General features: G+C 64.0%; 1 protein-coding gene and 1 long non-coding RNA gene across 9 annotated transcripts in view; both read right to left on the bottom strand.

Annotated features, from left to right (window-relative positions):
• The window catches only part of Cbfa2t3 (CBFA2/RUNX1 partner transcriptional co-repressor 3), a 48840-nt gene that overhangs the window by 8707 nt on the left and 16593 nt on the right, over positions 1-23540 (bottom strand). For 5 of the 8 annotated variants that reach the window (XM_013145923.3, XM_013145914.3, XM_063247815.1 and 2 more), the window contains exons 2-5: positions 7227-7373; positions 5018-5095; positions 1705-1946; positions 1515-1604 (exon numbers count right to left, since the gene is read on the bottom strand). In XM_013145923.3, coding sequence (XP_013001377.2) covers positions 1515-1604; positions 1705-1946; positions 5018-5095; positions 7227-7373 — 557 coding nt within the window. Of the gene's footprint in view, positions 1-1514; positions 1605-1704; positions 1947-4211; positions 4295-5017; positions 5096-7226; positions 7374-9468; positions 9552-23540 lie in introns of those variants that run through there. The other 3 variants (XM_013145935.3, XM_013145927.3, XM_013145943.3) reach the window with 3 other exon arrangements.
• Positions 9562-23537, bottom strand: LOC134475832 (uncharacterized). The gene is made up of 3 exons (XR_010047105.1): positions 22018-23537; positions 21587-21742; positions 9562-21116 (listed from the first exon to the last, which is right to left on the bottom strand). It is a non-coding gene; the product is annotated as an uncharacterized LOC134475832 (long non-coding RNA).

The raw sequence follows: 23540 nt of genomic DNA on the forward strand, positions 1-23540 counted from the left end.
TCTGGATTCCTGGTCCCTGGGCCAACTGGGAGCCAGGGCTGCAGCAGGCAGCTTGTTCCAGCTTCTGGAAAGCCGGCTTCCGGCCAGTACAGCGATCAGATCAGGCAGGGAGGTGGGGACCAGGGACAGGCAGCATCCATGGCATAGTCCAGACACACAACTGCCCTTGATGGGAATGGTCCTGCCTACCCAAAACAGGGTCTAGGTCCCCTCCCTGTTCCCAGGAGCACCGGGCACTGGTCACAGGACCTTGGGTCCCACTCCACCTCTGCATGGAGGCGCATCTGCAAAGCAGCATGAGGACCATTCTGCAACACTTGCAGCAGCTCTGGGCACTGCTGGGCGCCTGCTGGGCTCCCGTGGGCTGCGTGTCCCAGGGCAGGTCCCACGGCCAGACTCAGCCTTGTCTACAGGCAGAGAGTCGTGATGCCCCGGTGTGAGGTGACCTGGGTGACAGGGCAACCCTGCACCCTGGTGAGGACAGGACATGCACTGCAGGGCAGGGTGCCTCTCTGGGGTCCTGGGGGATGAACCTTTGGGGCAGGGGTGAGGGCGAGACCTTCAAGAGCTGTGGGGGGCAGAGAGAAACAGCCCAGGAGGTCAGGAGCCGCTGGGCTGGTGCGGCCCTGGTGCTCGCTGGGTGCTGGTGATGCTGGTGTCCTGCCCACCTGTGACCACAGCTACCCTGGGGTGCCTGCCACCACCATGGGGCTAGACAGAGCTGGAGCCACAGGGAGCCACGGGGAGAGAAGACCAGAGTGGAGAGAGCAGGACCCCTGTGCCCTTGGCCCCTCATCCAGGGGACACGCTGAACCCCACAGTGTCACTGTGCCTCACAAGTGCTGCGCCCCTGTACAGGCTTCCCAGAGGCGAAGGTCCCCATTTCACAGCGGCAGCCTGGGTATCTGCTCCAGCCTGACCTGGGGACCCCTGGAAGGAGCCAGGTGGCGCCTTCTTCAGACGGCTGCTCATCCACCTGCAGCCTAGCTGTGCGCCCACTGCCTGTCCACACCCACAGCCTCCCTGGACTCTTACCACCCGCACTCTGCTGCCCCTCCTGCCACAGGACCTTGACACATGCTGTCCCTGCTGCCTGGAGGGCTCTGTCAACCACCCTTCCCTGCTCCTCCTAAGCCCCATGTAATGTCCCCTGCCCTGCGGGCTTCTACAACATTTCCTCCTTGCCCACCATTCTGGTGTCTATAGTGCTGACTGGTGCATCCTATCCGGGACCGAGCTCTGAGGAGGACATGCCTGCCACTTGTGGCTGTGCCTCTAAGCCTCAACTGCTGGCACGCAGTGCTGCTTGGGGGTGGCTGCTGCAAGGACCGGCACCCGTGGCCATCAAAGATGTGGTGCTGAATCCAGCACTCTGCCCTAGAGTCCCCAGTTTGGTGCTAACTCGTGGGCTCTGACAGCAAGTGTGCTGCCTTCCCTGGCAGGAATCCGCCCTGACGTCAGGACTGCTCCCTCAGGGATGACACCCGTCAGACGCGGGGTGGGGCTGGGGCTACCTTCAGGAAGGGGATGACGAACGGCCGCAGAGGGAAGTTGGTGGCCTCTTGCAGCTTGGAGTGGAACTCCTCGATCGTCAGCGTGGAGTTCTGGGAGAAAGAGACTGCGGGTCAGCGACAGCCTATCGCCACCCACTTCTGGGCGAGGGGGCTGCCACCGCGCCCAGCCACGTGGAGGGAGCCCACTCACCACCAGCCCCAACACCAGCATGCGCACACGCTCCCCGATCTCGGGCGAAATGTCGCTGCCAAACTGCTGCAGGGTGCTGAGGAAACGCTTCAGCTTGCTGAGCTGCCGGGCCCCGCAGGCCGGGGGCAGGTGCTGTGTGGACAGCGCAGCCGAGCATGAAGTGGCCGGGCCGTTGCTGAAGCCATTGGGCGTGGACGGGGCACCGTGCACAGCCGTGGGCGAGTGGCTCCCGCCGTTCATCACTGCAGGGGCGAGGGGGAGGCAGGTGGTGACGTACAGAGGCAGTGACACAGAGGGACCGCGACGTGACCGAACGATGGGCGTCCCGGGCCGTCCAGAGTGGAGCTGCCTGGTGTGCAGAGCCCGTTGCTGTGAGGTTCCTGCAGCCGCGCAGATCCAGAAATGGCACCAGAGGAAGGCTGTGCCCAGGGTGCGGGGAGGGAGGCTCATGGCTCAGCAGTGGCCCTAAGTGACAGCACCTGTGTGTAGCTGGAGGTCAGGGCCCCCGTTACTGGCTTAGGGGTTCTTTACCCACAGGCTCCCTGTCGCCTCCTCCTGGGTGTGGAGATGAGGAGGGGCCCATAGCCCCTGCCTCTGTGCAGCAGCCCGGCCACATCGCTCTGCCCGGCCACGTCCCCCACCTGAATCATGTCCCCCAACCCTGAGCCGGCCCATAACCCACAGGCTGGGCACAGGACGGGACTCTCCAGGACAAGCAGGCTGGGTCCTGCCAAGATGGTTGGACATGTGGAGGCGTGTGACTGCCCTGGGTTGGGGCATGCTGGGGACAGGCAGGGACAGCTGATGTACACACTGCAGGGCCAGCACTGTCCCCAAGACACTGGCTGGCCCCAGCACCAGGTCAGTGTCCCTGGGCCCTGGTGGACACTGTGGTGTGGCGTCCCAGTCACGTACTGATCCCCAGCACAGACGCAGAGGCAGAGGGTGCCGTGGCAGCCGACAGCACTGTGCTCGTGCGTCTGCACTGTGCCGGCCTTGGGGACCCCGAGTGACCAGCCCTAGGGCTGCAGCCAGACTGGGCCGTGGACCACAGATATGTCCACAGATGCACACGCACACGCGCCTGTCCTGCTCAGCCCTACCTACTCTGCTCCTGCCCCGGCCTGCTGTGCTGCCTCCGAGTTCCCAGGTCCAAGCTGGGAATGCAGGGATGCGGTGTGGGCGGTCAGGGCCACCTCTTCCCCCAGGGCCGAGTTCCTGGAGGCTCAGCCACCTCTGCCCTCTGCGGCGAGGCCTGATGGGGCCTGTGGGTACTGAGGGGGCATGGAGTCCCCTTATCCAGGAGCAGCTGCCCAGGGTTCTGCTGATCTAGTCTTGGGCATCTGCTGCTTCCTGCCTGTGCTTAGACCCCAGAGGTCCCAGGCAGAACACCCCTCTCCATCCTGACCAGGGATGGGGTGTGATATCTGCCAACTGCTTGCTGGGTCTGGTCACTCCTATGTCCATCCTGCAGGCCTGGGGAGGGGCCCTGGCCCATGTGGCCAGCCATGGGATGTCAGGCTGCTCACACTTAGGCTCCTCTGTTACCTGTGGTCAGATATCACTGAGGCCCCATAGGTGACCACCCAGGCGGACCACGCTGGCCCACCCCCCACGAAGCTACTTGTAACCTGAAGGCCGAACAGGGACACTGGGACCTTAGACACAGCTAAGGGGTAGTCCCAAGCTGTCCCTCACACCGTGCTGACCCAGGGGCCCAGCCGAAACAGGTGTCAGGCAGGACCTCAGTCTAGGGACTCTGAGGGAAGCAGACGTGCTCTCTTCTGCCCACGGGTCTGGCAGTCACCTTCAGGTGCTCATGTATGAGGGCGGGCACAGCCGCCTAGGTCACACAGGGCCTGGCTGCAGCTCCCATCCACCATGTACCAGAGGAGAAACCAGGGGGCCTTGTGCCCTGGTCCCCTCTGTTTGGAGCCTGCCTCCAGCCCCCTCCCCGAGGACACCCCAGGGCTTCCCCATGACCAGCCAGGAGGCTGGGTGCCCTCAGGACACTCTCCGGTGGAGAGCTGAGCACTGTGCCTGCCCTGCTCAGGCTGCAGTACTGGGCAGTGCTGCCGTGGGCACGCGAGGGCTGGACCAGCCTGCCAGCCTGGCCCGATGACCTGTGAGCTCCTCCGAGGCTTAGAACAGACAGTTGGGCCCTGGACACGGGCCACGCAAGTAGGGATGGCCCCAAAAGGGCGCCAGACTCAGCATCCCTCTTGCCTCGGGGCACCGGGTCCCCCAGGCCCCTCGAGCCCTGGACCCTACTGTGGCTGGCTTTCCCTCTCACAGGCGAGCTTTGACCTCACAGCGGCCACTGACTCACAGACGCCTGGTCAGGGCTCATGATGGCCATGTGCCATCAGCCCCGCCAGGGAGTATTCCGTTTGCCAAGGAGACCTCACCATCGCGGTGGACTGGTTCCCTGAGTCCTGTGGACCCCAGCGCCTTTGGAGACGGGCAAGCCAGGCCCCTCCCGACGCCGCCCTCCCGAGGCTGCTTACCAGCCTGGCCTGGGCGCCCGGGTCCCTGTGGCCTGCTCGCTGCTGTCTGTCCTCCCGGCTGCCAGCAGCCTCAGCAGCTTGCTAAAGAGACGCCGAAAATAGCCCCCGGCACAAGTGCCTTCGCTCCCGCGACAGGTGCGTTACTAAGTTAGACACACACGTGTCCCAGCCGAGGTGTGGGGGCCTACGCGACACCCCAGGCTCCCCAGGCTTGCAGCCTTGGCGGGTTCAGTGGGACGGAGGAACCCACAAGTGGCCTCCGAGCTGCTCTATCCCTGCAGCGGGGTTGCAGCTCTGGAGCAGGAAGACCGCGTCCCTGCAGTGAGAACCACACAGCCACGCGGACGGCCACTGCACGGGGTGCGGTCTGGGACCCCATGCAACGCACAGAGGAGGGGGGCCTCAGCGGTCCCTGCAGCCTCCTCTCAGCACCCCGGGAGGGTGCTTGCTCAGTCTCAGGACGGGGCCCCTGAGATCGGCCTCCTTCCCCATGTTCTGGGGGAACTGACAGTGATGGCTCGCAGTCCATCCTCAGCGTTTTGGCCGCGTCTGCTTCACTGGGAGAAACTGAGGCACAAGTGGCCCTACGCCCCCAGGTCAGGGCTGGGCCAGGCCCTGGAGTGGCGGAGCCTGATGTGCCCTTTCTGTCCTCACAGCCCTGGGAACAGCCCTGCCAGCCAGGCAGCCGCAGTGAAGCACCTCAGCAGGCTCCAGTGTGCAAGGCCCTGTCTTGGGGCCTGGCCCTCCCTCTGAGAGTGCGGGACTGCGGGGCCTCTGCGGCCCGCCGTTCTTGTTATTTTACTTACAGAGACAGACCATGGACCACTTTAAGCAGCCGTGGAAACGGCCGTGGGGCAGAGACGTCGCAGGTCCATCCTCGCCATCTGTAAGCAAAATAAGAAGAACACGCTGTCAGGAGGCACCACTGGGCCGGGCCACGCCCCTCGGGCCTCAGTTTCCTCTCCTGGAAAGGATGGGCTGCAGGATCTCTAAGGTCATTTCTGGGTCTACCGGAATTTCAGCCTCCACATCAGTGCGGATGGGATCCCCGGTTCTCAACAAGCCCTCTTCCAAGGGCTCCCCGGGCCCAAGCTGTGGGCATCAGTGATGGGCTCAGACTAGGTCCCAAAATTATGCCCAGGGCAAGAGCCTGGGGCAGGGGCGTGCCCAGAGGAGCCCGGCGGGCTGGTGGGTTCCCTGTGCAGGTAGGGAGCCTGTGGGAAGGTGGTGTGGAGACCGGGCCAGAGGGCTCCGGCTGTGGACAAGTGTGGCCCGGGTCCCTGCTGCCTGCACTGCCTCAGCCTCCCTGCCCACCTTCCAGCCACCTGTGGCTCAGCTCCAAGATTAGCTGTGCCCAGGGCTGAGGACAAGCCAGGAAAATCGTGGCCTCAGGCCCAAGGTCAAGGTCGGTCTCACCAACTCAGCTCAGAGATGTCCAGGGGGCTGCAGAGGCCTGGCTGGGGCTGCTGCCAGCCAGGTGAGGGTGCGGTGAACCTTGGGCGCTTGGGGAAACATGTGGCTCGGGGACAACATGAAGGCCACCCAGAGGAGGCCAGACCTCTGGCAGACATGCCTGCCAAGCCAACAGAGGGTGCCGCCTGGGGAGGAGGAGCCATCTCACAGCACAGTTGGAGTGAGACTCTCACCGGAAAACATGACAAACATGACCCAAGTGGGTCACTAGGGGTGGGAAGGAGCGGGGCACCAAGCCAGCCACACACAAGCTGCCTCCCATCTGATCCATGGCCTCACAAAACCAAAGCCCCCAGGAGCTCAGCCAGTGCTTGGGGCAGGGCAGCTGGGACAGTGCGGCCCGCCTGGAGCCCCAGTGTGCTTGGTGGGTGTCTGTTTAGGTGCTGGACCTCTTCCCGCTGCCCGGGGCTGCCAAAGCCCTCAGGCACCAGCAGCAACTGCATCCTGCAGTCAGAGACCTCCTCCACCTGCTGCACCAGCTCAAAGCCAGCCACTGGAGTGAGACTGCCGGGGTCGGTCCAGAGAGAGGGTCAGTGGCCCACAGCCGCCTTGTCTAGGAGGTCGGTGTATGTGTAGCTGCCTCTGCTAGAGCAACGTGGCCCAGGGCAGGCCCAGCGTGCCCACCACCCTCCTGGACCTTGAGGCCCAGGGCCCCCCTGCAAGAGGCCCAGCTGGTGCCACCTGGGGACCAGGGTCCAGCCGGACCCTGACTGCAGACAGGTGGAAGTATGCAGGATGTTAGGCCTGAGGCTCCTCCAGGCGCCGGTGCCTGGATGTCCCTGGCGGGCCGTGGCTGGAAGCAGGCAGCACTCCGCTCCTCCTCTGTCTACCTCCAGCAGGAGACAGGCTGGGATGCTAACACTGCTGACCAGGGACAAGGCTGGCCTTGCACTCAGCCACCCCAGCCAGTCCTCCCCATGGGCAGAGCCTTCTGTGCACAAAGCTGGGGCGGCCCAGCTTCTGGTCGGCGACTAAAAGGCCAAAGCCAGGCTCCAGCTGAGTGCCGGGAAGGGTGCCCCAGGGGCAGCTCTGGTTTCATGGGCTGCTGGGACTGGGAACCAAGGTCCTGTCCCCGGGGGGCATCGCAGGAGCAGTGTGGGTGGGGCTGTGTGGCTCTCCCGCTCAACCCTGGAGACGCTAGGCCGCACTCCTGAGTCTCCGGTGCCAGCCAGCCGCCTGCTCACTGTTCGGGACCTCAGTGCTGGAGTCAGGGCCTCAAAGGACAGGGCTCCCTTGGCAGCTGTGGCCCGGCGAGCAGCGCCTGCACCAGACTCGTGTGACACCCTGAGGGCTCTGGGAAGCACACCCATAGCTTCTGACCAGTTCGCCCTGACATGTCCACGGCCGTACCCCACACTCTTGTGTGCAGCCAGCCCTCGGGATGCCCACAGGTGTCAGAACCCTGGACACCCCACACTATCGATGAGAACCCTGGCTGGCAGGGGGGGCGAGCACGCCCAGAGCCACACAGCCGGACAGTGCAGGGTGGGCTCCTGGCCACAAAGACGGTATGAGGGTCGATCACGCCCTTGGGCTACTCACGTGTGTGCGGCGTGAAGGAGGGTGGGCGTGTGGCCCCCTGGGATGTGGCGGGCGGTGGGGGTGGCATGCTGGGCGGCGTGGCCCGAGGCTGTGTCTTCACCTCTGCAGGGGAGTCGGGCATCGCTGCGGCCTTATCTGTCCTGTTGGCTGGGAGAGAGAGAGAGGTGGTGAGGGGCACGCTGATGCCAGGTCCCCGGTCCCCACGGTGCTCCAGGCCCCTCACAGACACAGCCTGCAGGTGACTCCAGCACGGCCAGACCAGGTGAGCCAGGGCACCTGGCTCTGGTCTGCAGTTGGTGCTCGGCACCCCTAAGGCAGGGTCCCCCGAGCTGCTCCACAGTAAGGGTCCTGAGACTCTGAGCCCCCAGCATCCGAGGTGAGGTCTCCAAGTTTTCTGATGCTAAAAGAGGAAGTGGCACTTGGGGTTTAGGAACCTCTGATCACCGAGGCCCCCAGGACCTTCGTGCCAGCTGGGCATTTTCAGCCAGGACTGTGTCAGTTGAGGCCCTGTGCCAGGGTCCTGCGGCTCAGCTCAGTCCCCTCAGGGTCGGGGAGTGGAGAGCGAGCATGAAGATAAAGAGGGCTGGGCACAGCCCCTGAGTTCCTAGGCCCCAGGATAGGGTCCCAGGGGCCCCTGGCAGGCAGGCAGGGCCAGGCGAAGCCAAGCCAGAGACTGCCCTTGCAGTGGGCCAGGGACCCCCATGCCATGGGGCAGATCGAATGGAGCTAGAATTGGGGCCTGCATGCCTGCCAGCTGTCTCGGCCACTGTGGTGTCCCCCATTGGCCCAATGCCCAGGCACTGTTGTATGGACGCAGAAGCACATGAGGGTCTGGATCTCCCAGCCTGTGGACGGCGGCCAGTAGGACAATCCCCACCAGCACTGTACAGCACCCGCACTGGCAAGGAAAGGCCAGCTCGGAGACGTGGGGACGTGCCCTCCTCCGCTACCCACGCCTGGCCTGGCACCTGCCGTCCTCAGCTGCAGCCGCTGGCCTCCCTCCGCGGGGCGCCTCCCCCACCGCCTGTCCCAGGCTGATGGCTGGGCACATGTGTGGCCGCAGCTGTGGGGACCTGTCAACGTTGCGCCTGCTGCAGGGCCAGCGGCTGGGCCTGGTGACAACCAAAGAAGGCAAATGTGCAGGTGCTCCCAAGGGAAGTGGCCCAGCCTCACAGCCCCCATCTGACCGGGCGTCCCTGGGCAGCAGCAGGTGGGGCCAGGCCAGGCTGGCTCTGGGTCATGGGCCTGGGACACTGGGGACACCGCTGCTCAGGGTTTCCAGATCGCTTCTGCGGAGGTGGCTTGGAACCAACACGGCAGACGCGTGTGGAGAAGCCGGGCCAAGAGCACAGGACACACGGTGACCAGCTGTGCCACATGGGCACACGGGCTGTCAAGCACCTGGCGCCCACAGCGACACAGCCCATCCCAAATCATTCGGCGAATGCTCACTGGACACCACCCGTGTCCACGGTGTTCCAGACACCGAGGCTGGGACATATGGTGCCCTGCTGGTACTCGGTGACTGGCAGGGATTCGGTGTCACCCCCCAACCCAGGCAGAGAGGACAGCGCTGTGGGTTTAAGCAGCCCGGCTCTCCGCGTACACTTTGCCTGCAGACCCCACGGGGCTGGTGCCAGGTATGGCTCCGTTCCTGAAGGTCACACAGTGCCAGCTGGCTAGGGCCTCATGGCCTCTTTTGTCCCCAATGTTCTTCCCTTTTGGGCACCCAGATCTGCTCATGGAGAGGTGGCCTGAGGCTGCGGGTGGCACTTCTGGCCTGGGAAAGCTCATAGGGTGTTGGTGGCAGTGCCCCAGCTGCCCCATCCTGGGTTGTGGCCATGGGGACCGTAGTGGACAGCGCCACGTGAGTCTTGGCTGAACTTCAAGCACTTTGGCTGCAGCCTGAGGCCGGGCTGGCTACGACCACAACCAGCCCCGAGTGCCCTAGAGGCCTGACCGCCTTGGGGAACAGCTGTGGTCAGGGGCGTGGAGGCCCTGGATCCCAGGCAGGGCAGGAGGGGGGCCTGGGGGTGCTGTGAGGAGGCACGCAGGATGTAGTTTCTCCATGTGACCTAAACTGAGGGAGTGGGCTGTGTCCCCACAGGTCACGTCCACAGGGGCCAGGACCCAACTCCCAGCTCCTGAACTGAGCCCAGCTCCATGTGCAGATGTGGTGTAAGGTCTGAAGGGGCAGGGACACCTGACCCCAGGCAGGGAGTCCTGGGTGGTAAGCGCTCACCTTAGGGGGCCTCCAGTGTCACAGCCCTTCTTGGCTCAGAAAAGCACTGGGGTGGGGGGACGCTCCGGATGCTCCGTGTGACCCTGGATCAGAAGTGGGGCACAAGGCGCAGGCTTAGGGTCACAACAAGCCCAGAGCCCCAGCCCATGCATAAAAGTGTATTTCAAGCCAGGCCAGGGGGTGCACACTGTCGTCTCAGCACTCAGAGGCGGAGGCAGGAGGATCGAAAGTTCAAGCCCAGTTTGGGCAACGTGGGGAGACCCTGTCTCAAAGTAAGAATTAACGAGTGTTGGGATGTAGCTCAGTGTGAAGACCCTGGGTTCAGTTCCAGGACTGCAAAAAACTCCCGAAATACAAAGCAAAGCAAAAAACCCTGTCCAAAAAAAAAAAAAAAAAATCCTGCACGCTGAGGAGGTCGGTGCATTCAGGGTGGTGGGGCCGAGGTTAAAGAACTTCCTTCCCAAAGCAGCCCCTGGAGCAGACGCTGCCACGCCCTCGTGGGGTGACACTGAGGCAAGAGCTGAGCAGGCAGATGGGACAGGCCCTCCACCCTCCTGCCTGGCCCGATGTGCTCCCGGGCTGGGCCGGGCCAGCGCTCGCTCGCTCGGGAGCCTCAGTCCCCAGGGTGCACGAGGCGCCGCCCGGCCTGGAGAGTTCCCAGGCCCCATGCGCCCGGGGACCCCACGCCTTCCCAGACAGCAGACCCGATCTGTTCCCAGCCTGGCAGGGGGTGGGGGAGTTGTGGGTGGTGGTGGGAAAGGGTGGAATGTGCCCTAGTGGCCAAGCCACCCGCCATCCATCACTGTCCTGTGCTAGGTCCCGGGAACTGGCCCAGCCCAGACCAGCTGTGTCCTGAGCCCTCGAGGAGGCAGCCAGGCTCTGTGCCGCTGCCCCTGCCGCGAGCCCTACACCCCGACAGCGAGGTGGGCAGGCTGGGGACCCAGCTGCGGCATCTGGTCCTTGGGGTGTCGGGCCTGACCCACACACCATCTCATTCCTCCCCTGCATGACTCTGAGGTTGGCAGATGGGGAAACTGAGGCACAATAGGGCAAAGTCCTCGGGTGCTGCCCCCAAGCGCCAGGCTATCCCTATGGACTCAGCTCATCCCGGCATGGGCAGGAGCTTTGCACGTGTGGGGCCAGGAAGGGGCCTGGACCCGGCAGCCGTGCCCCACATGCCCATGGCAACCATGCACACTGTCAAAGGCACTGGGCCACAACCCAGGACAGCACTGTGCCTCCGTCTCCTCCCTGACTTGGTTGTGAACGGGCCACCTCTGGAGGCTGAGGCCTGGGAGGGCAGCCTCAGTTTCCCCACTGTGGGTCGGGGACACTGGGTGTGGGGCCAGGTCGCACACGGCTCCTCACCCCAAGAACAATGACGGTGCCAGAGGACCAGGGACAGGAGCCACCCAGGCTGCTGCCTTCTCCTCCTTCCCTGCGTCATCTTCCTGATGGAAAAGTGAGGACGAGAAAGGGAGGAAGGACACCAGGGCAGGCCCCCAGCTGCCTTACAACCCTGAGGTCACTGAGCCCGGGACGTGGCCCCAGGGCCTTTGCACTGCTGTCATCTCTGCCGCAACGCTGGCTCCCGCAGTGCCCCCATCCGCTCTTCAGTCCATTGCATCTATGCCGCTTTCGCTAGAACCTGGCCTCAGGTATCAGGGTCCTCGCCAAGTTCACCCTTCCATAGTGCCTCATGCCATCTGTCTCCAGGTCAGCTCCACATGGCCACATCCCCAACACCTACCATGGCACCGGGCATGCAGAGGAACTCAGTGAACACCCGCTGACCCATGGCCTCGAGGGACCAACGAGGGACCGCCCAATGTCCTGGCCCAGGGTCCTCCGCAGCCACCCTGTGTGAAGGCCTAGGGACCAGGCCCAGGCCTCAGGGATGGGGACAGAGGGCATCCATGCCGGCCCAGGACCCCAGAACTACTGTGAGCTTACGCCAGCACCATACCGCGCAGTGGGGGAGGCTGGCGGTGACCAGGATGTGCCCAGAGCCTGCCAGGCGGCGTGACGGGATCGTCCTGCTTGGGGACGTGGGCTCTGCATGCGGGGTGCTCAGCACCATAGCCTTGCTTCTGTGGACCCTGGAAAGGCCGGGTGTGGTGGCGCCAGGGACTCGAGAGCCCAGGAGGGTCCTTGCCACCATGGTGCCACCCATGGGTACAGGTGCTGTTTCTTTTTTTGGTGTCGGGGATCAAACTCACAACTCTGCACTTGCCAGGCAGGCGCTTATGCCGCTGAGTTAAATACCAGCCCCTGCAGGTGCTTTCTGAAGGCCGCAGGTGACCTGGGTAGGGGTTTCTTGGGGCCTCCCAGAAAGCTGGGGTTCAGGGTTCCTCCTGGACCCTGGTGTCTGGCCACGTTGTCTGGGGCTACCGGGTCTCACATGCTGGAACTATTTTTCCAACCCTGCGTGCGGGCCCCGGGGAGGGCCCTGGGCCGTAGCCCTCGGGAGTCCATGCGCTCAGGTGACAGGGAGAGACTGCGTCTGGGCTGCTGTGAGTGGCCTGCAGCCCGGGGCGGGGATGCCCCCCAGAGTCCATGGTGGAGCCCTCTTGTCAGGACAGGGACCTTGACACAGTCCCAAGAACCACTGGGCCCTGAGCGAGGGACAGCAGGGCCACTCTACCCGCAGGCTGCAGTGTGCTTGGGCCGGCACAGACAGGGGGACCAGTTCAGGGAGACCTGGGGAGGGGACAGCGGTCCCTGGCTGTCAAGCAGAGGACATGCCGGCTCTGACCTGTCTCGTGGTGATGGAGCTGCTCCCCCCAGAGCCCTGGAGGACAGTGCCTCTCTCTGTGCCTCTGCCAGCACCTGCCCATCTGAACACCTGCACCCCAGCCCAGCATTTTCTCTGCAGAGCCAACAGTCTCGTGTCTTCTGAGCTAATCATCCCAAGAGGCCCAGCTTGGACCTCTCCAATGACTGTGCTTTGTGGTTCAGCCATACGGTAGAATACTATACAGCAACAAAAAAGAAACACAGCCAAGAGCACCAGGGACACACCATGCACATGCTGGTGAGGCCAGACCGTGAGGGGATGCCCTGGGAGAATACTCACACACTCGTCATAAGCTTCTCTGATGGGCAAGGCCCGAGTCCAGCAGATCTGCTGAGGACACGCTGTGAAAGCGATCGGCTGGCACTTTCCTGTTCAGCCTGAACTTCCCTCTCTTGCCCAAATGGAGCCATGGACACCCGGTGCTGACACCACGCAGAGAAACAGACACAGAGGGTGTGTGGGGTCCCGGAGAGCCCAGAGACACTGTGGGTTCTCTGCCAGAGCTGGGCTTCAGGTCAGCTGGGAGCCCACAGCTGCAGTGAGCCAGACTCTCGGCCGTGTGGCCTGGGGAGGCATGCCCGCCCTCCCTGGCGCTCTGCCTGTGGAGGGGCTCAGAGTGGCTGGGATTGGAGCTGCCTGTGCTCCCTGAGGGCCGCAGATGGGATCCAGATGTCCAGGGCTGCTCACCCGCGGCCCTGCTCGCCTGAAGGAAGCACATTCCCTGCCCAGCTGCCGGCCGCACAGCCACAGCTCCCTGAGAGCTGGGGGAGGCGAACCCGCCATCTGGGCTGCCCGCTGCCAGGAGGTGGCCAGCCAGGCAGGGTGGCGGGAGGAGGGCACACTAGGCCAGGCACATCTGGCCCCTTCCCACACTCCCTGCAGGGCTCAGTGGGTGCGAACGGTGGGGCCGATGGGCACAAGGATGACCATGAGCCGGCAGGCAGCTGGGCACACAGGGGCTGCCCTGGGGACCCTCAGCTGAGCAGGGTCATCTCCAAGGGTCCTGTGCATGGTCTCTTGGGATGTCACAAGGCTCCCCTTCTGAGTGTCATGGGGGCGTTATGGGTACTCCAGGCAGGAGCACAGTCACACACAGCCTGACCACAGCTTGCAGCTTTGTGTGTGTGTGCATACCCATGTATGATCCTGTGCATGCACTGTGCATGTGTGTATGCCCTCACGTGTATGTGTGGGTGCTCATGCATATGTGAATGTGCACACTTGCATATGTACACGCGTTGGCCACACCTGTCTGCTTGTGTGCACACACGCCCACATGGGATTCTCCCTGACCAGGAGGTGCTGACCCTGGCCAAGGACACAGCCCCTCCACAGGGCAGTGGCAGGGATCTGGTCGCTACCTTCTGTGCACCTCCCCTCAGCGGCAAGCTGACATCCCAGGGAGCCCGTCTCAGTCCATCCCCACAGGGAGGCTGCTGGTTAATGCACAGATGCACAGGGCTACCTCTGGGCCTGACATGGGCCTGGATACGAATCCTCCCTCCCTGTCCTGACTGCTGAGCCTGGAGTCAGCAGAGGCCAGGCCACTGTGCCTGCGGCAAGGGCCAAGGCTGGTGGGGAGGCCGCACCCGCCCTGGACTGTGAGGAACACGCTGCTCACGTGGGCCCATGAGTCTGGCAGGGTGGGAGCGCCTCCTGGGGCAGCAGAGGCTTCAGGCCGAGCGCAGATGCCTGATGTGCACATGGACGATGCAGGTCCCACACAGCCCGTGGGACCCAAGCTGCCACCTCTATCTGCCACACTTCCTCCTGTGGGTGAGGATGGCTGGCACCAGGTGACCGCACAGTCAGCACCATACGGCAGTGCAGTATTGGGAGTAAGGGTCCGGGAAAGACGGCCCCCAACCCTGCATCGGGGTGGCTCCAGACACTGGCCAGGGCCACTACTCAGTCAGCTGCTGCCATGGATGGCACAATGGGCATCTCCACCCCAGCCAGGGAACCTTTGCTGGCGCACAACCCCATCCTGAGCCTATAAGCCTCGGTTTCCCCTCCCTCAGGCATCACCCCAGGAATCAGAGTCATCCATAAGCCCAGCGACTGGGCCTGGGAGCAGCAGGCCCAGTGCCCAGCAGGTGCCGAGTGGAACCCACCTGCAGACAGGCGGCATCCGCAGCCCCGTTTCTCAAGCGCCCCCTGCAGGCCAAGGCCAGGCAGCCCAGCGTGCTCCCCTGGGCTGGTCACAGCGCCCTTGTGTCCCAGGGGAAGCAGGGCAGCGCGGTGTGAAGTTCCAGGCCTGCCTGCGAGAGCGCAAGGTCACTATCCAAGAAGGAGCCGCGTTGTACACCTGATTTCAATGAATCTCAGCCACCACGCTGAGGTGGCCACTGTCCTGTTGCACGGCGTCACCATGGACGCCGAGCCCGCCTGGCCCTTCCGGCCCTCCCCGAGGCTGGGGTCTCCCCTGCTGGCTGCGGGGCCCCAGACCTAGGACACCACCTCCCTGCCTGCTCGGGAGGAAGCAAGCCCAGTACAGATGTTTCCTCCACAGGCCATGGCCGGGCCACGCAGGGACCACCGGGATGGGCACTTTCGATTCTTCTCTTTAGGCAGGGGGAGGAAGAGGTAAAGAAGTGTTTTACAAGGCTGCCTTTGCCATTGTTTATGTAAACAGGTAAATTGTTTCCTGCCTCAATTAAAAACATCTGCCACATAAATGAATACCAATTAACTCATCCTGTTTTTAATTACTCTGTTAATTACACGCAGGCAGCAGGAAGGATGGCATGGAGTGGGGAAGCCGGTGCCACCCCCACCCCCACCCGCCTGGCAAGGATCCGAAGCACGTCTGGCTGGTGACGATGGTGGCACCCTGCCAGCCAGGATTTCCTGGTCCTGCAGCCACATGGGCACTTCCTCCCCGGCCTCCCTGGTGGGTCCGGCCTGCAGCCCCCTCCCGACGCCCCACGCCCCCTGTAACCTGTGGCCTGTGTGGCAGGGGGGACCCCAGGAATCAGGTCAGTGGTGGCAGGGCCACTGGGGATGACCGTGGCCAAGTGGGGGTGCGGCCCCAGGAAACAGTCTTCCACGGATGTTGGTGCCACTAGCCATCCGCAGTGGCAAAAGTCACTGCTGTGCGTGGCCTGTTCAGATGCCCTCTGGCACAAGGGCAGCAGCATAGCCAAGGTCAAGTCCTGGGCCTGGGTCTGCGTCAGGCAGGACCTCGAGTGCTGCTGGCCTGGCCTCCGTCCCTGGCCTCTGCTACGAGGCGGACAGGTAATAGCTTTAACTGATTCCATACGACAGCCGGTGAGGACGGCACGGAGCAGCCTTGCAATCTGCACTGCACGGGCAGCCAGGGAGCGTGAGAAACCCTGTCACACAGGCCCAGCCCCACAGGGAACCCTGAAGTCCCAGAGCCCATGCGGAGGAACGGGGCTGGAGGCGGACACAGTGAGCTGAGGCCACGCAGCCCAGCAAGGGAGGTCATGGCTGCAGGTGTGAGGCCGGGGCTGCTCTGCCCCGCAGCCGCCTCCTCCTCAGCCGAGCAGCCTGGCGGTTCCCTGCTGCCTTCGATTTGCAAGTGGGACCTGGCTGGGGGCCTTGGACGTGCTCGCTCACTCTCTCTGTCTCTGTCTCTGTCTCTCTCTCTCTCTCTCACACACACACACACACACACACACACACACACACACACACACACACACCAGTGCACCCCCTGCCGTTGCCTGTGAGTGTCCTGAGGTCTGGGCCCTCTCTGGAGGCCTCGGAACCAGAGTCCACATGTGCTGAAATCAATGTGCAGCTCCGTACACGGCTCCCTTACATCTGGAGCTGCTGAGGCAGGGCTAGGCTGTGGCCCGAGCGCTGGGCTTCCCACTGGGGGGATGCAGAGCAGGGTGCCCCCCTGGCCCATCCCTTGGGGCTGTGGCACATGGAGGGGGGGCAAGGTGACCAGGGCTCTGTGCCACCCCACCCAGAGGTTAGGGCAGGACTGGAGTGCAGGCGGCTGAGCAGGGCCCGTGGTCACATCTCTCTCAGGACAATGCCTTGAGACCACGGGCAGTGTTGACCACAGGAGCCACCAGCCAGCTCTGAGGACAGGGCAGGCGTAGGCTCATGATGCTCATACTCCTGAAGTCAGCACGGCTAGGGTGGGCCTAGGGTGGGATGAAGAGTGGCCAGGGTGGGCCTTGAGCATGTGCCCACCTTCCCAGTGCCCCAGGCCAGGGCACAAATGCCACTGAGACTGAAGGAGCACATCCAGCATCCAGAAGGCTGATCAGGCAGGGATTCTCGGAGCTGGCAGACAGAACAGGGTGGGGTACAGAGGGATGCACAGCTGGGCTGCTGCCTGGCCACGTGTCCTCTGCTTCAGGGTCATGGAGTCCTCCACCCCCAGTGCCAGTGGCAGGGCAAGGAAGGCACAGGGACCGTCCTGGAGGCCAGCAGCCAGGGCTGCCCCACGCTCTCGGGTCACGTCAGGGTCCTGACGTGGAGGGTTCCCCGCCGTCCTGCCAGGGGGTGTCACCCAGTGTCCCTGACGCGTGGGGTACTGGGTGGGGGCCCATCACTCTGCCAGCCCAGCCTTGGGAAGTCGCCAGGCAGCCAGATGGGCCGGGCGCTGGCACGGGCGCTGTCACAGCCGGGGCAGCAGCTGCTCTGGGGGAGACACAGAGCCGGCTCCGCCCCTGCCCTCCAGGCGGAACCTTCTGGATGTTTTGACTCATTCCTCCAAATGCTCTCGCGGGGCTGCCAGCAGATCCGGCCCCACCAAGCAGCCTCGGGGTTCTCCCGGGAAGGGGCCTGCCTGTGCCAGGAGGGGGACCCTTGGCGCGACAGCCTCTGCTTGCAGGGACAGCTCGGGCAGGTGGGGGTGTGGGGAACCTGAGGCTGGGAGAGATCACCTGTCGGCCTGCGTGCAGACCTCACCCCGGGACCCCAGTGTGACTCTGTGGAGCTGAGTTCAGGGTCCCCTCTGGCACCTTGCTGCAGTACGCCCAGGAGTGTGGCTGGGAGTGAAACACCTGTGCCACGCCCGCTCTGTGCTGCTGCTGCCTTAGGGGATTAGCAGCTGAGCAGTGTCCCCAAGCCGCGTGCCCTGCCTGCTGGCTCTCACACCTCCAAACCTGTCGCTGCCGCCTGGGCAGGGCTGTGGGAGGGCGAGGGAGGCCTGCAGGACGTCCCACAGTGCTGCCTGTGGTCTGCAGGGGGCACTTGGAGCCTTGGTTTCCCAAACAGGTGGAGACCCGCAGCGCAGGCTGAGTGGCGAGCCTAGCCCGGCCCACAGTGCTCTAGTGCCACACTGGGCTCCTGTCCCCACGCCTCTGTGGCCTCAGCCCACATTCTCCAGCATGGCCTCCAGGGACATTTCCACTCTGAGGCCCCTCAATGTCCCTCCTCAGGCCAGGCTCGCTCCTGCCCCAGGGCCTTGGCACAGCCACCCCCTCTGTCCCTTTATCCAAGAAACCAGGCCTGAGCCAGATGGTGACCTCGACCTGCATCCCCGCAGGAGCAGAAGTTGTCCCTCTGCCCCTCTGCTTGCTTCTCTCTGACACCGCCACTGTCCCTGAGGGCAGTGTCTGCCTGCCGGGAGCTGGATGAGGTAGGGTGCAGCGGTACCCCCCCATCACTTGGCACAGGAGTGAATCAGAGCTGCCCAGCATGTGGGTCCCCATTGCAGGGCCCTGCCTCTGTCCACGTCTCCTCTTCCAACTGCTCACGGTGCAGCCTGGGTGTCCCAGGTGGGGGAGACAGCAGCTGGGGTTGCAGTGGCCAGTGCCCCCTAAGCCAGGTGGACCCCAGGCCACCTTGGCTGGTTCTGTCAGGCAGAAGGTCACTCTGGCTGTTCATGAAGAGTGGTGGCTATGGTACCACCGTCCTGCATGGCTCTGGACAGCCTTGGCAGGTGATGCCCCACAGGCCCCATCCTCAAGGACCTGAGAACGTGCCAGAGCGGTCATTCTGGCGCTGCCCCTAGGCCCGGCCCCTTGCCTGGCTGGAAAGCCCCAGGACATGTGTCTAAAGGGGAAGGATTCGGGCTGAGGACCAGCTGTCCACATCAGCCTGAGCTGCCCCCACCCCAAAGCCAGCTGAAAGAACCCAGCGGCTGAGCACAGGCTCAAACACCCTGGCAGCTGGCAGGCAGATGGGCACCACCTCTCGACCCTTCCCAGGCACCTGTGTGGTCATCCCTTGGCCGTCAGTGGCCCTAGGCCCCTAATCCTACCACAAGGCATAGTCCCTGTAATCCAGGCCCCCTGGTGTCAAGGGTATGGAACAAACAAGACCCACCATACGGAGTGACCAGAGGGGAAGCGACCACAACCAGCAGGAAAATATGGTGGGGGAAGAGGGTGGGCCTGTGGGTGCCACTGAAGAGGGGCCTTGGAGAAGGACCTGAAGGGGAGGAAGGTGGGTGCCGTGCACGTGCCCAGGGAGCATCTTCAACAGAGGGGACAGTGTGCAAAGGCCCTGAGCAGGGGCGGCTAGGAAGTGGGGTGGCGTGGACAGCAGGCGGGATGGGGCCCAGCTGTGCTCTGTTCCACTTCTGGACACCAAGGGGTCCCCCAGCCCTTGTCCAGGAACAAGCAGGAAAGTCAGGTACAGAATCTGGTTCAAGCCAGGGGGGTGGGAGCAGGTGCTGGCGAGATCCAGCGACTGTTTGTGGAACCAAATACAATGACAGCTTGCAGGCAGCTGGGTCACGGCCATGCAAACAGTCTCCCCCCGCACTTGGCGAGGGCGTCCCCGGCTCCTGACCCACTGCTTGGCACCCAAGGGATGCGGCCCTGGAGGCCGTGCAGCCCAGGGCCTACTGCGGGGACCACACTGAGGGGTGACAACATACGTCACGCGCACCCACAAGTGACCCACAGACGGCGGAAATGCAGCCGGGTCGGCCAACACTGCAATGAAGTGAAGGGTGGCTACACTGCACGGCGTGGATGAAGTGGACGTGGAAATGCTGGTCACAAGGTCCCGGCCTGTGCACACCCACGCACACTCAGCCCCTGCCCAGGCACAGAGCAAACGTGTCAATGGGAATTTGCGTGTGGCCAAGTGCTGTGGCACCACAGGAACCTCGGCAACAGTCAGGGGCAAGGCCCCACGCTCCTGGTCACCGCAGGGCACCCCTCATTCTCCGTCCCCCACAATGGCCCTCCATGGCCAGTCCTGCGGCCCAGGGAAGAAGGCCAATGTCCACCAACCTGGGATCCTGCTTCCCTCCTTCCCCACTGTGCTCCCCCCCAGGCCACAGCAGTCACCTCTCCTGCTCCTGTGGTCATCGGGAAGGTCCCTGTGCCCTGCGCTGCCAAACACAGAGCCTGCGAGACCTGTGGGGATGGGCCCAGGGGGCAGCACCCGCTGGACCTAGAGACCAGAGGCCCAAGTTCAGGGCCAGCGCACACAGAGAAGGGACCCAGCGACATCCACATCGCAGTGGGATTGAGGGAAATGCAGGATGCGGTTGCAGTCTGCTGGTCTCTTTCCCCCCTTTCACATGGCCACTGAGCAAGGGGCCTGGCACAGGGGCCTTGGCTCTGTCACCTGGAGGCCAGGGCATGACGCCCGCAGCCACCATGTGAGCACTCCACTCCTGTGACTACGGAGCAGTGGTGCCACAACGCTCAGGGCACCGGAAAATGGAGAGAAACACGGGGGACCCTGCGGCCCTCATGGCTGTGACTCCCAGGCTGGGAAGGCACCTGGCCACAGGCAGAGGGGACATGGATTCGTGGGGTCAGCGGGACATGTATAGGTGGTAGCCCGGGCTCTGAGGGCCGCAGGGCTGAGCTGCTGTGGCTTTGCAGCCAGGGTTCAGCCTCATCTCTGCCCCATGCAGTGTCGGCCTCCCCTCTGTTGGCTCAGGGCCTGGCTCCTGCTTGCTGGCTGGCCCTCCAGGGGACAGGACACCAGCACGGAGTCTGGGGCTGCTCTGCCTGGGAGGATGGGGGATGGTGAGTTTCCAGGGTGGGGCCAGGGTGCAGCCACCTGCCCACACTGCTCTGCACCCCCAAGAGCCTGCACATTCCCGATGATCGGAAGAGGCATCAGCTGAAGCTGTGTTTCCCACCCAGACCCGAGGACAGAGAAGGTGAACAGGTCACACAGCTGAGGGGAGGGGTCAGACACGGGGTTGCTCCCTCTCCCCATGGCCTTGGAAGAGCTAGGGGCCACGGCCAGGTGAAGGGCCTTCCACATCCCGCCTGTCATGGGGATACTCGGGAGCCCGGCGAGGCCACGCCTGTCCCACCTGTGGTCCTCAGGAGTCGTCCATTACCCAGTCCCATTCCCCAGCCCCGAGGGTGTCTGGGAGTGGCCTGCAAGTGGCCTCTGCTGCCCTACACGATGTCCTTAGCCTCCTTCTCCTGCTGCCCTCAGCACCAGCCTGGCCGCCTGGGGACTGTGGGCACCATGCCCTTATGGGGCCCAGCAGCCACAGAGGCTGACAGCTGTGTGGCACTGGCCAAGGTTGGGGCACTGTAGGCTGCATCTGAGCAGAGGCGTCCTGACCCTGGCCATATCTGCCTTGCTCTCCTCCCAGGGACGCTGGATGTCCCGAGTCGTCTGTGACTGCAGACAGCAGAGCCAGGGGCCCACCCAGTGCTGATGGCTGCCCCACGCTGGCACCTTCCAGAGGCAGAGTGCAGGGAGCACAAGCCCACAAGCGGCTGCCCGGCCTGATGGAGACCCCACAGCCTGGAGGAAAGCAGCCCCAGGCCTTCTGCACGGCTCTGGGTGAGCCCCGGTCCCTCCGAGGGGCGGTGCGCCTTCCTGAAGCCTCGAAGCATCCTCCAGCCTCAGGGCACCCAGGCTCCAGCGCAGGGAGGGTGAAGTGGGGGCCTCAGCCCCAGCTGCTGTGCTGCAGGTGCTGACCTCTCGGGGTCTGGAAGGCAGAGACCCTGGGTTGTCATGAGGACCCAACGAGAAGTGCAGGCCAGCATGGCGGCCTGGCGCCCCACATGTGGGCCCCCTGAGCCCACGGTATTAGTCTTCTCTTCTTCAGCCCCAGCAAGGAGGAGGTGTTCAGTCAATATTTGCCCAGGGCATGTGTGATGGTTGGCAAACACTACCGGAGCCTCGGGCAGCAGAGTGGCTCCAGCAGAGCCACCCCACCTCCCAGTGACAGCCCAGAACGGGATGCAGCGGCCATGGGCCTCTGCCAGCCGTGGGCCGTGTCTGCTGGGACAGCCAGCAGGGTGTGTGGGAACCCAGCAGGGAGACACAGGCCCAGGGGTGGTGGGGATGGGGCTGCCCTAAGCCCCAGACACGGTCCGGAGCAGGTGACCCTGACATCGGGGACCCCTGTGCCCCACCTGCCTGAGGCATACAGGACAGGTCCCCCGCCCTAGTCACCTGCAGCACTATGGTGCTCGGGGCCCCCAGGGCCTGACACCCAGGGATGGAGCCAGCAGGACGCAGCAGAACCGCAAGATGTCGGCACAGAGAGAGGGAAGGTGCCAGCTCTTCCCAGGTCTCGGGGGGCTTGGCAGTGGCGAGGGACAGCAGACCCTGAGCGTGAGCACAGAGCCATGGGAAGTGATGGCAGGCACGACAGGGAGCCCACAGGAAGGCCGGTCCCCCACCCGGGGCCTCCAGTTCTGCACATGTGGGCTGATGCCGGCCCTGGGCACACCTGTGTGTACACACACATCCGTGGAGTGGGGACGATCACACCTGCTCCCCACTCTCCCCACTGGGGAGGAGACTCAGATGGGCACAATCCCGCCACCCTACTGCCACCCAGGACGCGTGGGAGGCGGATGAATCAGAATCCCAAACTCAACCTGCTCGCAGCGCGGCGAGGGAGGGGAGGCAGTCCAGAGCGCCAGATGGTTCCAGAAGGTGGCAGGGAAACCTCGTGGCCAGGGCGCAGCAGGAAGCCTGACCTCCACCTCGGCCGGCCGGCTGGGGCCTGCAGATTAGTGACCCAGCCTGCCGGTGTCTCCAGATCCTTGTGTAGGAAGGAAAATTAATTTCTTCCAGTCATGCGGGAATGAAAATCTGTGGCGCTGAATCGGGGAGATTTCCTGGCTGGTAACTGAATTACACGGATAACCTGGTGACAGGGGAGAGAGCTTGGGGTGTCCTGGCTGGGTGTGTGGCGGTCCTCGGCCCCAGGGCCAGATCGGCTCACAGGACCCTTCCGTCCTTCCCGTCACACGAGCTCACTGCGGATTCCCCAGGAAATGGTGCTGCGATGTGCTGTCCTCCCTCCCGAGTCTCGCCTCACTCTGGCAGCGTCTGCCACATCTGCTGCCCCTGCCCCCACTCCCCTCTCCCCGAGGCCGCTTAACGCTCAGCGCTCAGCACAGAAGGGCCGTCAGGCTGGCAGCGTGGTCCTTCCTGCTCAGACAGGTTCTCAGCAGGGGCTCACAGCACAGGGCCACCCCTTCCAGTCTTCCAAAGGCCACCCAGAGGATGATGTCGGGGCCACGCACCCCATGCCAGCCCTCCACTGGGGAGCCTGGCAACTCCCACAGACCTCCGGCCCCTGCCTGGCCAGCAAGCGGATGGCGGGCAGCCCTGCCCACTGCGTGGGGTCTGCCAGACAGAGGAGAGCCAGCCTCCAGGAGTTAGTTTCCCAGACCTCCCAGCAACTCACAAGGCCAGCGCCAGGACGTCGCCGCCCCTTTGTCTCCCTCCAGCCAGCCCTCTCTGAGCAGTGCCCTGGGAACCTCCCGCCTCTGGGTCCAGAGAGGAAACCCACGCCCAGCACACATAATGGGGCGACATCCTGGCTGTGGGGTCGGAGAATCGGTCTGACGGTTACTGCGATCCTCCAGGCAAACACCAGCAAAGATGTCCCCTTCCCAAGGAGCCCCCACCCCCACCCTGCCTCAAACTCCCACAGTCCGAGGGCAGGGTCTCTGCGCAGGTTGGCCCACCACACACCACATCCGGGCTGCGGGTCCAGGGCACTCGCTCGAGCTGGGCACACCAGCCGGTGCCTTCTGTGCCACAGCCAGCCGCTAGGCTGAATTTCCAGCCATCTGTCCTCCACCGGCTCCCACCTCCCCCACGTTCCCACAGCCTGGCTCCCAGCCTGCCCCACAGATGGACGGTTCCCAGGGGCCGGGGGAGGATGCCCCACAGAGCGCCTCACTGTCCCGACCCCGGAGCGCGGGGGCCCTTACACCTCCAACCTGGTCTGGCAACTTCAGGGGTCAAAACAGGAAAGGGCCGCGTAGGAGGGTGCAGACCCTCTCCCCAGCCAGGCTTCGGTTCTTTTCTGCTAGGGTCGCCTCCGCCTGTCACTAGGCTGTGGAGCCCGCCCCAATATCCGGGACTGGAGCCCCAAGCTCATTCT

Source organism: Cavia porcellus, unplaced genomic scaffold (genome assembly GCF_034190915.1).
Source record: "Cavia porcellus strain 051 isolate PalLab524CR breed Dunkin Hartley unplaced genomic scaffold, mCavPor4.1 scaffold_4, whole genome shotgun sequence".
Lineage (NCBI taxonomy): Eukaryota > Metazoa > Chordata > Mammalia > Rodentia > Caviidae > Cavia > Cavia porcellus.